This window comes from Lepus europaeus, chromosome 1 (genome assembly GCF_033115175.1).
Source record: "Lepus europaeus isolate LE1 chromosome 1, mLepTim1.pri, whole genome shotgun sequence".
Taxonomy (NCBI): Eukaryota; Metazoa; Chordata; class Mammalia; order Lagomorpha; family Leporidae; genus Lepus; species Lepus europaeus.
The window spans coordinates 103,578,004-103,590,335 of NC_084827.1; the positions used below are offsets into that span (position 1 = coordinate 103,578,004).

At 41.4% G+C, this 12,332-nt stretch overlaps 1 protein-coding gene across 4 annotated transcripts in view; it reads left to right on the plus strand.

Annotated features, from left to right (window-relative positions):
* The window catches only part of TANK (TRAF family member associated NFKB activator), a 91,183-nt gene extending 81,512 nt beyond the window's left edge, over positions 1 to 9,671 (plus strand). For all 4 annotated transcript variants that reach the window (XM_062187300.1, XM_062187291.1, XM_062187316.1 and 1 more), the window contains exons 7-8: positions 4,832 to 5,412; positions 8,858 to 9,671. In XM_062187300.1, coding sequence (XP_062043284.1) covers positions 4,832 to 5,412; positions 8,858 to 9,034 — 758 coding nt within the window. In that variant the 3' untranslated portion in view covers positions 9,035 to 9,671. The remainder of the gene's footprint in view (positions 1 to 4,831; positions 5,413 to 8,857) is intronic.
* Positions 9,672 to 12,332: the final 2,661 nt, after the last annotated feature.

A 12,332-nucleotide genomic window follows, 5' to 3' on the forward strand; every position in this document is an offset into this window, starting at 1 on the left:
TATTTTAATGTGGCTGAGGTTATACACCAGCTAGCTATGTTGAAAGAAAATACCTGTTTTGTTACAGCTATTTGAAATCTCCATGTTTTCTTCACAAGGGAGATAGGTTAGTTGCTAGAAAAGGAATTCAGTTTGGGAACTCCTCTATCTACAGACACAAGCGTGTTCAATTTTGCCTAATGGTTCAAAGCACAGACTCTGGATTTAGACTGCCTGGGTTCCAGTGCCAGATGTGCCATTCACTGGAATTAACCACTCCATGTCCCAGTTTCTTCACATGAAAATGGGAATAATAACAACAGTGAGTAACTCGGGGTGATTTTGAGTATTATGAGAATGGATCCACATGCAGTGATTTTACAGTCCATGGCACATGAACTGCTGTTAATGTTAATAGTCCTTGCCACTGGCCGGCGCCACAGCTCACAGGCTAATCCTCTGCCTGCGGCGCGGGCACCCCGGGTTCTAGTCCCGGTTGGGGGGCCGGATTCTGTCCCGGTTGCTCCTCTTCCAGGCCAGCTCTCTGCTGTGGCCTGGGAGGCCAGTGGAGGATGGCCCAAGTGCTTGGGCTCATGCACCCGCATGGAGGACCAGGAGGAAGCACCTGGCTCCTGCCTTCGGATCAGCACAGTGCGCCAGCTGTAGTGGCCATTTGGGAGGTGAACCAATGGAAGGAAGACCTTTCTCTCTGTCTCTCTTTCTCCCATTGTCTAACTCTGCCTGTCAAAAAAAAAAAAAAAATAGTCCTTTCACTAGCAGTGGCATCTGGTTCTTCAGCATTTGTCCTGCCCTCCTTGGGAAGACCATTTGGTAAGTCTTTCCTTCTGAAGTGTTACAGGATTTTATTACCACATCAGTTCGTTTTCCTGATGTACTTACGATTAGCAAAAATTATCTGCAAAGAAAGTACTTTTTCCTAGAATTTCCTGCCATGCTCAAGTCTCTTTTTCTTAAGGAAAAATGACTACTTGAAAGTTAATGGACTTGGGGCCGGCTCTGTGGTGTAGCGGATAAAGCTGTCGCCTGCAGTGCCGGCATCCCGTATGGGCACTGGTTCAAGTCCCAGCTACTTCGCTTCCAATCCAGCTCCCTGCTAATGGCCTAGGAAAGCAGTGTAAGATGGTTTAAGTGCTTGGGCCCCTGCACCCACATGGGATACACAGAAGAAGCTCCTGGTTTCAGATTGGCCCAGTTCCAGCCATTGTGGCCATGTGGGGAGAGAACCAGTGGGTGGAAGCATCTCTATCTCTCTCTCTTTCTCTCTTTCTCTCTCTCTCCCTCTCCCTCTCCCTTCCTCCCCCTCAGCCTCAGCTTCTGCCTTTCAAATAAGTAAATAATGTCTTTTTTTTTTATTGGACAGGCAGAGTGGACAGTGAGAGAGAGAGACAGAGAGAAAGGTCTTCCTTTGCTGTTGGTTCACCCTCCAATGGCCGCTGTGGTCAGTGCACCACACTGATCCAAAGCCAGGAGCCAGGTGCTTCTCCTGGTCTCCCATGCAGGTGCAGGACCCAAGGACTTGGGCCATCCTCCACTGCCTTCCCGGGCCATAGCAGAGAGCTGGACTGGAAGAGGGGCATCCGGGACAAAATCCAGCGCCCTGACCGGGACTAGAACCCGGTGTGCCGGCACCGCTAGGCGGAGGATTAGCCTGTTGAGCCACGGCGCTGGCCCAATAATGTCTTTTTTAAAAAAAAAAAAGATTTATTTATTTATTTGAAGGAGTTACACAGAGAGAGGAGAGGCAGAGAGAGAGAGAGAGAGAGGTCTTCCATCCGATGGTTTACTCCCCAATTGGCCGCAGTGGTCGGAGCTGCGCCGATCTGAAGCCAGGAGCCAGGAGCTTCTTCTGGGTCTCCCACGCGGACTTGGGCCATCTTCTGCTACTTTCCCAGGCCATAGCAGAGAGCTGGATCAGAAGTGGAGCAGCCTGTCTTGAACCGGCGCCCATATGGGATGTTGGCACTTTAGGCCAGGGCGTTAACCCTCTGTGCTACAGTGCCGGCCCCAGTAAATATCATCTTTAAAAAATTAAAAAAAAAAAAAAGTAATGGACTTAAAGAACTTAAGAGGTCAAGGAAACCCAGCTAAATGATTTGAACGTGGTCTCAATTACTTTATGACTTCTAGTCACAAACAGGTTATCTAGTAAATGTAGGTTATTATCCCAGATTCTATGGAAAAGAGAATGTAGATACATTCAAAATTCATTTATTGAGGGTATGAAACATGTGCCAGGCACTGGGTAGAGTATCAGGTAAGTAGGAAACAAAACCTTAATTTAGAACCTCAAAAATCTTACTGTAGTAGGAGAAAGATATACTTGGTAATATAGCGTATTCAGTCCTAGGGAACCCAGGAGTTACGGCAGAGCCATCCAGATGACCTGTTATCTGAGTCAAGATATGAAGGATTAGTGAGAGTTAGACAAAAAGCCGTGGGAGGGAACACCTGAGGCAGTCTGCACAGCATGTGCAAAGGTCCAGAGACCAGAGACTGTGACTGTTCTGGAGAATTATATAAACATTACCATAGCTGAACTGTGGAGTGAAGCAGGTATGGTAAAAGATGAGCGTGGAGAGGGGACCAGGGGCTACTTATAAGGAGTTTCATACTCCTTTTCTGAGGGGGGTGAGTGCCTCACAGAGGGCCACAGAAAGATTTGATTAGAAAGGTAATATGACCAGGGTTTTTTTTTTTTTTTTTTTTTTTTTTTGGACAGAGTTAGACAGTGAGAGAGAGAGAGAGACAGAGAGAAAGGTCTTCCTTCCATTGGTTCACCCCAAAATGGCTGCTACAGCCGACATGCTGCACCAACCCAAAGCCAGGAGCCAGGCACTTCCTCCTGGTCTCCCATGCAGGTGCAGGACCCAAGCACTTGGGCCATCCTCCACTGCCTTCCCGGGCCACAGCAGGGAGCTGGACTGGAAGAGGAGCAACCGGGACAGAATCCAGCGCCCCAACCGGGACTAGAACCCGGAGTGCTGGCACCGCAGGCAGAGGATTAGCCTAGTGAGCCATGGCGCCGGCCCAGATTTTTAATTTAGAGCAACCCCTGTGAGGAGGAGGGTTGAAGGGGAAGTCGCAAAATAGAGAACAGATTGGATATGAGATGAATTTAGAGGCAAGAAAGCAGTTCAAAGAGAGAATAATATGGACTTTTAAAAAAAAGCAGGAGGTATTAGAGGATGAACCAAAGAAGTTGGTTGCATGTACTACACATCATATGCAAACAGAAAATATCTTATGTTGGAACATGCTGTGGCAATGTGTCATGAGACTACAAAAACCAAAGGAATATAAAGGAAATGACATTTGTTAAGTACCTTTAACTCAGACAGACATTGTACAAAGTGATCTGAACACCCTGTCTACTTAAACCTGCATCATTAATAAAGTTTCTTTTGTGAGTATACAGCTTCACTGAGGATGATCTTTTTTAAATGCTAAATTTTAATTTTTACCACTAATCCAAGGAATGAGTATATATATATATATTTGTATATATATATAAAATCAACTTCACTGCCTTCTTGAAATGACGTTGTAGAGAATAGTTTAGCTTTTTGTACAGGTGTCTCAAAATCATCAGGAAGGAGAGTCCTTTGATCGTTGCCCTTTGCAATACATTCTGAGTTCTCTCTGCTTTTGTTTTCTTGTCACTTCCCATGCATCTTGTTGGTATCTGTATCTGCCTTTAACAAATCATATCCCCATTTAGTTTTTTGTTTCAAACCATCTATGAACTATGGAAACGTCACCAAGCTTGTAAAAATAACCCTAAGATGAGTCTAGGAGGAGAATTTATAGGAAGATACTTCAGAAAGTTTGTGGAAATGCTATTACAAAATAAATATGCGTGAGTTTCAACATTTTTGCACCAAAATGATTGACTTTTAATTCCATTTCCTGTTAACTTTTTATGGTACCTGCATGTATTTATGGAGCCTATGGTTCTACTTCCTCAGAGGCTCTACTGAATTCCTTTCTAGCTCTTGGCTTTGGCTATGTCCTAGAAAGCTAAATTTGCTGGGTAAGTGGCTTCTAGGTAAATGAGCTACAGAGGCCCCACTATCTACCTGATACCTACCTGTTGTCTTTGGAGGTCATAGATCGTCACATACAGTTGTCTTAGCATGCATCCCAGAGTTCCATCGTTCTTCTGTCTCCACTGTTTTCCTTCTCCCCAACCTTCAACCCTCATACACACACCCCACCCCCGCTCCTTCACAGGGATTACCGAGAATTGACAGTGGCTGAACTGTTAGAGATACATGAGTATATACGGATTTCAAAACAATGTCTTTGTGCTAAAATAAACTTAATTTCTAGTTCCAGTTTTCCATAAACTTTTTGAAGTACCTCATGCTTAGTTACAGAGTGATATTGGGGGTGGGAGGAGGGATAAATTATCTAATTCCTGTGGTAAAAAGCAAATGACCTAATTTATAAGACTTTTCCCTTTTAACATTTATTTATCTAACTAAGCTCACAGTTGCAGCTTCCATTACTGACAAAATGTTTTAATGTATACACTGTATGCAAATGTTTTTTAAGTGTGGAGCAGTATAACTGTGAACAAGATGCAAAGCTTACAGAAAAGACCAAAGAGACAACGTATTTAAACTACAGTTAATCAGCTACATCCCAGCTCATCCGCTGGAGACTGTTAATATTCCTGGGTAAGATGGTAATAAATATAAAAATCACTGTTGTCTTCGGTTGCTATAAAAACCAGTAGAAAAAATAATACTCATCTGTCCAAAGCTGATTGAACAGATTTTTAAGAATGATTTGAATACAACTTTCCCTTTTATGTTCATTTTCCCTGTAGAAACACAGTGTTCTGTGCCTATACAGTGTACGGATAAAACAGATAAACAAGAAGCGCTGTTTAAGCCTCGGGCTAAAGATGATATAAATAGAGGTACACCATGCGTCACATCCGTCACACCAAGAGGACTGGGCAGAGATGAGGAAGACACCTCTTTTGAATCACTTTCTAAATTCAATGTCAAGTTTCCTCCTATGGACAATGACTCTACTTTCTTGCATAGCACTCCAGAGCTACCCAACATCCTTGGTCCTGCCACATCTGAGGCAATATGCCAGGACAAATTTAACATGGAGCTCAGAGACAACCCAGGAAACTTTGTTGAAAAAGAAGAAACTTCATTTGAAATTCAGGGAATTGACCCCATAGCTTCAGCTATACAAAACCTTAAAACAACTGACAAAACGAAAACCTCAGCTCTTGTAAACACTTGTATCAGGACAAGTCTGGATAGAGCTGCGTGTTTGCCACCTGGAGACCATAATGCTTTATATGTAAATACATTCCCACTTCAGGACTCGTCTGATGCACCTTTTCCCTCACTCGATTCCCCAGGAAAAGCTATCCGAGGACCACAGCAGGTAACTGTTTTACATTAACAAATACATTATTATGTGTGAACACACATTTTGCCATCCATGCACAGATATGCATCTCTTTTGGGTTACCGGACCTCCTTTTTAAACTAGTGACTAGCCAAAGTTAAGGCTTTTAATAAAACATGCAAATCCTATAATAGACCTGAAATTATGAAAGACAAATATGATAAATCTCTGTTATAAAGCACCTTAAAATTTATGGCAGATTTTAAAATACATGTCAGTCTTATCTATGTCTATCATGGTGTCACTTTCCTAGTCCCTTATTCAAAGCTCAGTATGATAATAGAATTCTTTATTAAATTTAATAATGTGAAACAAATGTTTTTTATGAAAATTTTATGTATATAATACTCATCTTTATAAGAATACGATCTAATGTAAGTAAAAAATTGTGATTTCCTACTTATCAAATAAGTGAGTTGTCTTTCAGTTAATGCTTCTATTACATTCTCAGTTACACTGTCTTTATATCTGAAGGGTTTAGTTTTGGTTTTGCTTGCTAATCTTCTACTGAATAGGCATTCTAATATATTTTTGAATAATACCAGCATATGTTTGATTTCAGTCAAATATTTAACATTTCTAAAGCTCCCAGACTGCTTACACTCCCCAGCCTACTTCTACCCTCCTGTTTAGATTGAGGTTCTATTGTAGAGTGAAAATTATTCTGTTTAGTGCTCAAAGGCAAGTGAAGAATGTGAATTGTTAGAATAAACAGAAGTGTATGAAAGTACAGATTGTTATAATTGTCTGTATACCTTGCAAACATTTGTTTGATTTTTCTATGCTTTGAGATGCACAGTTTACACAAAACCAAAAAAATTGATTAATACCCTTTAGCTTTAAATATTCTTATAGGTTACAGACTTTTAAATCAGCATGCAAAAGAGGCAGTAGCCAAGCTGAGGTATATTTTAATAATGAGAAAAAACTAGGCAGTACTGACAATAATTATAAACTCAGTTATATTCTACATTGTCTTTATTTTATAGCATAGTCTTCTGTTATAGTTGCTACTAAATGAAACAAATTAAACAGTTCCATTTATTGCAAGTAGAATTCCTGTGGAGCTGTAAAGTCCATCCATTCTAATGCTTGTTACTTTTTTCTCCTTTATACGTGCTTGTTCTTTACTAGTTAGTCTGTGCATTCATGTTTCAGTAGATGGCACCCTGTATTGTACATTTCCTTTCTGTACTACAGCAAGGGAAACAGCTGGTATGTGATTACAACTTGATGGAACAGTATTCAGCTTAAAAACTGCAGGAGAATTGGTGTTGAGCTGTCACAAGACATGGGGCATAAGGTTAGATAATTGATATTTTGGCAGAAAAAGCAAAGAAATTAGTTTTGAAGGCCATGTTACAGTTCAGGATTAAAAGGATATATCTTAAAAAAGGGCTTTTAAGAACATTTTGCTATGTAAAATGTATTAGTAAAGCTGGTATGATAAATACAAAATTCCTGAGTTGTTCATAGTAACAAAGAAGTGAAATTTTGATTACATATTTCAAGTTTTTGCTTTATATCAATAATTACTACTAAACACCTCTTTTATACATTCCAGTACCAGAACAGAGATGTCAGCTTACTTTTGTTCTATATGATTTTTTTTTCTTAATTGCTGAGTCAGTGATTGGGGTTCCAACTAAATTCTGTGAAGAGAGAAAATCTGAATTAACAGCTCCTAAGAGAGGATTGCAAGTGGAAGAATGGCTTATGAAATTTAAAAGCTAAACTGTTTCTGCCTTTGAGTTAATTTCTTATTAGTTAATGGATCTTAATAAGAATTATCTTTAATAATGTTTTATGCATAACCATATCAAGTTCCCATTACAGTGGTTTCTACTTTTTTGTTTAAACTGCAAACAGTAAAATTTGAATCTAGTTAATTCTAACTAGGCTGTTGTTTATATACTCATAATTATTGCTTTTCTGTATCATGAAAGAAAAATTGTTCTAAACAAAATTATCTTACCCCAGTTTTTTAACACTTAAGTATAATTATTTTTATGATAAAATTGCTGCTTCAGACAGAGGAACTGAGCCTGTAACCAGTAAGTCCTATGTACTGAAATTTGTATCTCAGTGCCTCTACAGACTTTATATATTTATACCAGCTGTACACAGCTGTCCAGTAAAATGTTTTCAAGAAGACAATGATGTCACAAAAGCCAGATTCTTCAATTAGTAATATACCATTTATGTAAGTGATAGGTTAACTAGAATGCAGCAAGTTAAGGGAATGAAAATTAACATTGTGTCAGGTGCAGAACTAGGCTGTTTTCTTTAAGGACACCTTATGATAAAGTGAGCTCTTTAAGTTGACTTTATCAGGTGACTCTCTTCAAAGTATCAGAATTCAGCTATGTCAGGGCAGTATACTCATGTCAAGGTAAGAAAGAAAAATGTTTTAAATCATTGGATTTACACAATTGAAAAAATCAGGTCTTTTCCAGTCAACAAACATTTATTGAGCACCTAATATTAAACTCCATGCAATTTCTTGTCTTTCTAGATTTTTTTTAAATAAGAAGATAAGTGTAGTTATTTAGATGGGTCTTTGTGCTTGTTATAATGGAAATGGTTCTATTAAATTATAATTTTTCTTAGTTCTCTAAGTAGGCAAAATTTGATAAGTTTCATTTTGTTCAGTCATATTAAAGAGTAATAAGGCTAAACTATTTTATACAAAGAGTAATAAGGCCAAACTATTTTATACAAAATGATTCAAATAATGCATGTGATGTTAAATGTCATTGAATGATTAAATAGTTGAAACTTCAAAAGCAAAAAGAACTAATTAATTAAATTTTAGAAGCATAAAAGAAAACTTATCTAAAAATTAAAATAATACTGATTCATATGTGATTATTCATTGTGTATTTGCTTTTAAATTGCAGTGAAGTTGAAATTACTTTTCATGGGTGGGGAAAAAAAAGAAATCACTTTTCATTGTCTGCACACACACAGACACACACCTACACACATCCTAATGTACCATATATTTAAAAAGGCCCTATTAGTTAAGCTTTCTATTGTAAAGTAGAAATTAATTTAATTTAAAAGTCTAAAGAACTGACTGTTGTTCCAAAACTACTACCGTTGTGATAAGTGGGCATTAAAAATTGCTGGTGCTAAAACTGCAGTATTCTTAAAATATGTAAAGATAAAATGCACAAGTGTGTGTCTCAAATGATTTTTTTAATCAAAGTTTAGTTGTGCCCTTTATAGGGGAAAAAAAAAAAAAGAATTGAGTCATGTCCTCAAGCTGGTTCTGTGGAAAAGTGTTTTGCTTTAATAATAGCGAACTTCATATATTGCTCATAAATAACTCGTTCAAAAAAACTGAATTTGAAATTAAATGCAAGTTGATTTTAAACACAAATAACAGAAGATGTCTTTGTTTATCTGTTTCCTGCAGCCTATTTGGAAGCCCTTTCCTAATCAAGACAGTGACTTAGTGGTACTAAGTGGCACAGACTCAGAACTGCATATACCTCGCGTATGTGAATTCTGTCAAGCAGTTTTCCCACCATCCATTACATCCAGGGGGGATTTCCTCCGGCATCTTAATTCACACTTTAATGGGGAGACTTAAGACACATTTGAAAACAAACATATCAAGTTCTATGTGATGGTTTTGGGTTTTGTAATACTATAAATACTTGACTGTAAACTAAATTCGAGATCATTTATAGAAAAATCTAGTGTCACAGCTATTTGAATTTTTTTCAAGACTCATTTTGTAACTTTTATTATCTTATAAAAGATCATTGCATATAAAACTGTAATTGTATTCATGTTTACAGTTTTACTGTTATAATTCAAAATTACATGTGACTTAAAGACCTATATAATTATAATTTAAATTTGTTTCAACTCTCTAAGCTTACTGCTTGGATTTCTAATGAAATCATTGAATTAAGTGATCTGAAATGTTTATAGGGTTTTGTTTTTTCATTATAAAGTTTAGATTATTTATGCTATAGGTGATGTTCTTTTTGAATAACCTATAATAGAGAATAAGAGACAATATAGATGTCTGAGTAATTGCCAAAGCTAAGACAGTTGTTTACTCAGTGATAAAATCACTGGTAGAATTATTTAAACACTTTAGTTTTTTAAATAATATACATGGTGTTAATTTGTACTGTGTGTGTAGCTACATTCTGAAATGAATTAATTATTAAAAGAGTTATTATGTTGTGGTCATCAGTGTGTTCTTTGTTCTGAGTAAAACAAAATTAAATAAATTATGTTTTGGACAAATTTATAAAATTCATGTTTTCTTTCCAGTAACCAGTTTGCAGAGTGATGGCCAGATCAGGTGACATTTATTGCAATTAGGGTGTCACTTAGAATTTTTAAATTATTTTTCAAACCAAACTTTCTAAAGACACATTTATTTTTAATGGGAGCAAATCTAAAACCCTGTAAGGACTATCCATATTTATTAATTTAGACTAGAACTGTTCACAACCTTGTTGGGAAATTTGTTATTCATTGTTAGCAGCCTGATTGATGGCCACTGGAAGACATTTCAGAAAACTGCAGAATTTATTTAAAATGAGACTTCCCTTTGGCGTTTTTTTTCCCTTTGATTCTTGCCTTTTAGGTTTCTTAGCCCCTGATTTCTAAAAATGTTTGAGGCATGGCTCTCGTTTTATGAAGTAAACATTGATTTGCAACTCTCAAACAGAAATGTAAGCCTTCTTGGAGCAGTCTCTGAAGCTGGAGAGTTGGGGATGGGAGAATATGAGCAGGCTCCTGTGTCACACAGTGGAAGACCCTAACTCGCGGAGGAACGAGAGTGGTGGCCGCACTTCTCCAGGGACCAGGCATATCACACTGACATGCTCCTGGACAGGGGGCCAGCAGTTACTAGGTATTCTCTGAAGGGTTCTAAGGCATGTGCATCTTCTGTTGCCACTGGGGCTGAATGGAAATGCTCCTAGACAACCATCCAGGTCTCTTTCCCTTCATCCCAGCCTCCTAGCTCACTCCTGCACACATCGATATTATAAAAACACAAACTCCCCAGCGTGTACCAGCCAGAATATACTGCAGTACCTGTCTCGTGAAAGGGAATGTTTTTTCCCTCTCCTTTCCTACACGGGGAGAAGAGTTCCTCACACACACTTTGGGGTCTACTCGCAGAAAGTGACTCAAATGGAAGAGGACCGCTGACCCCTCTTCTCCAGGCCACCCTCTCCCCCACCTCTACCACTTTTAGCAGAAGCAGGGAGCTCATTTTGTTGGGGTTTCAACTTCTGGGAGCCAAAGACCTTCTTGGGCCACAGGAGAGGCGGCCTGGTGAGCAGGCCGCCATCCCGAGCTGCAGAGGTGGCGCTGGCCACAGATCGACAGGTGGAGTGGGCAGCCGCCAGGTCTCTCCCTCTTGTCTCTCTCCCTCTGGTCTGGGTCGTGCAGGGGCTGCCTCTTGGCATCTGCTAAGCGTGGCCGGGTAAGAACAGCTCCCAGGTAAAAAAGCTGCACACGCAAAACGCTGAGTCTGAGAAAACCACCCCCGCCGAGGCGAGGCAGTTGTGAGCGGGATGCCTGAGAAGTGGGAGGTGAATGTCCTCGGGAGGGCCCTCCCGGTGCAGCTTTCCCCGGAGGCTGAGGCTGCTGCCAGCGGGGACATCTGCTTTCTTACGCTCCAGCCTGGCTCACCCCGCCCCCTCAGCCCCGGGTTGCGTGGTTATTTTACCAACACGGGGAGAGGGAGAGCTCGAGGAGGTAGCAAAGGGCTGGGTGGGAGCTCAGGAGGCTCTCTTCCCATCCCCAACCCTCCACGCCCACGTCCCCTCCTTTCTCCTGCACATCTTTTAACCTTCAAGGTACAGACTTTATAAATAGGCAACCATAACGCGTGTCCGCTGGCTCCCAGGCCCCCGCCCCGGGCTCGCTGCAGCTCACAGGTGCGGGGCCTGGCCTTGTCCGCACCGGGCGGGGGTCGGGCCGGGGCTCCGTGGCGCTATGGGTACAGGGGCCGGCGCCGCGCGCCCAGCCCGTGGCGCCTTCCCTCCCGGGCTGCTGCCTCGACAGCTGCTTGTAGCTACAGTAATTAGACTGTCAGTGCTTGTTAGAGGAGAGAGGGGGGAAAACACGCTTCTGACAGCAGATTCCGAGACTCCCCAGTTCGTTAATTTCTAAGAGATCTTTAAAGCATTAATTGAGGTCTCCCCCAACTCTTCCCTGCCGTCCCTCTCCCCAACTCCTCCCTTCCCAAAAATAATCTGTGCAAGAGAAGTCGTTCTGCGCGGAAGCTGCGTTACCCGCAAGGCTGCGGCCCGCCCCCCGCTCGCGCACACAGCCTCGTTTGCATATACAGAGAGAGGCACACACGTACACGCAGGAGGTTAACTCCGCGAGGGACTCTTCCAAATAGGCACCGGGATTGCATTTAAAATAATAGTAATAAATAAATAAATCAACTAGGAAGGAACGGGGCGGGGGGGGGGGTAGGGAAGCAGAAGTCGGGAAGAAAAGAGAAAAGCAGCAGGCTGATTACGAGGTGTCAAAACTGCCAGGAGCAAGAAGGTGATAGCAATCAGGGGTGAGAAGAGTGCGGCATTCGTGCGGGGCAACTAATTATCCGTCTCATTTGAGAAGAGCAGCATTTGAGGCAGCAGCGTTCGCCTGCTGAACGGTGACAGATTGGCGCGGAGGAGAGGGGAGGTGTTAAAACAATGGAGCCGGGCGCGCGAGCGCTGCTGCATGCTAATCAGCCCTCCCTCCGCCTGCCTGCCGCGCTCCCTCCTTCCTCCCGGCCTCCCTCCTCCGCGCTGCCTCCTCCCGCCTGCGGCGCTCCCTCCTTTCCAGCGGGCCGGCCGCCGCCGCCGCCGCCGCCGCCGCCCGCTTCCCGCGCCCTCGCTTTCCCGCGCGCCCTTCCC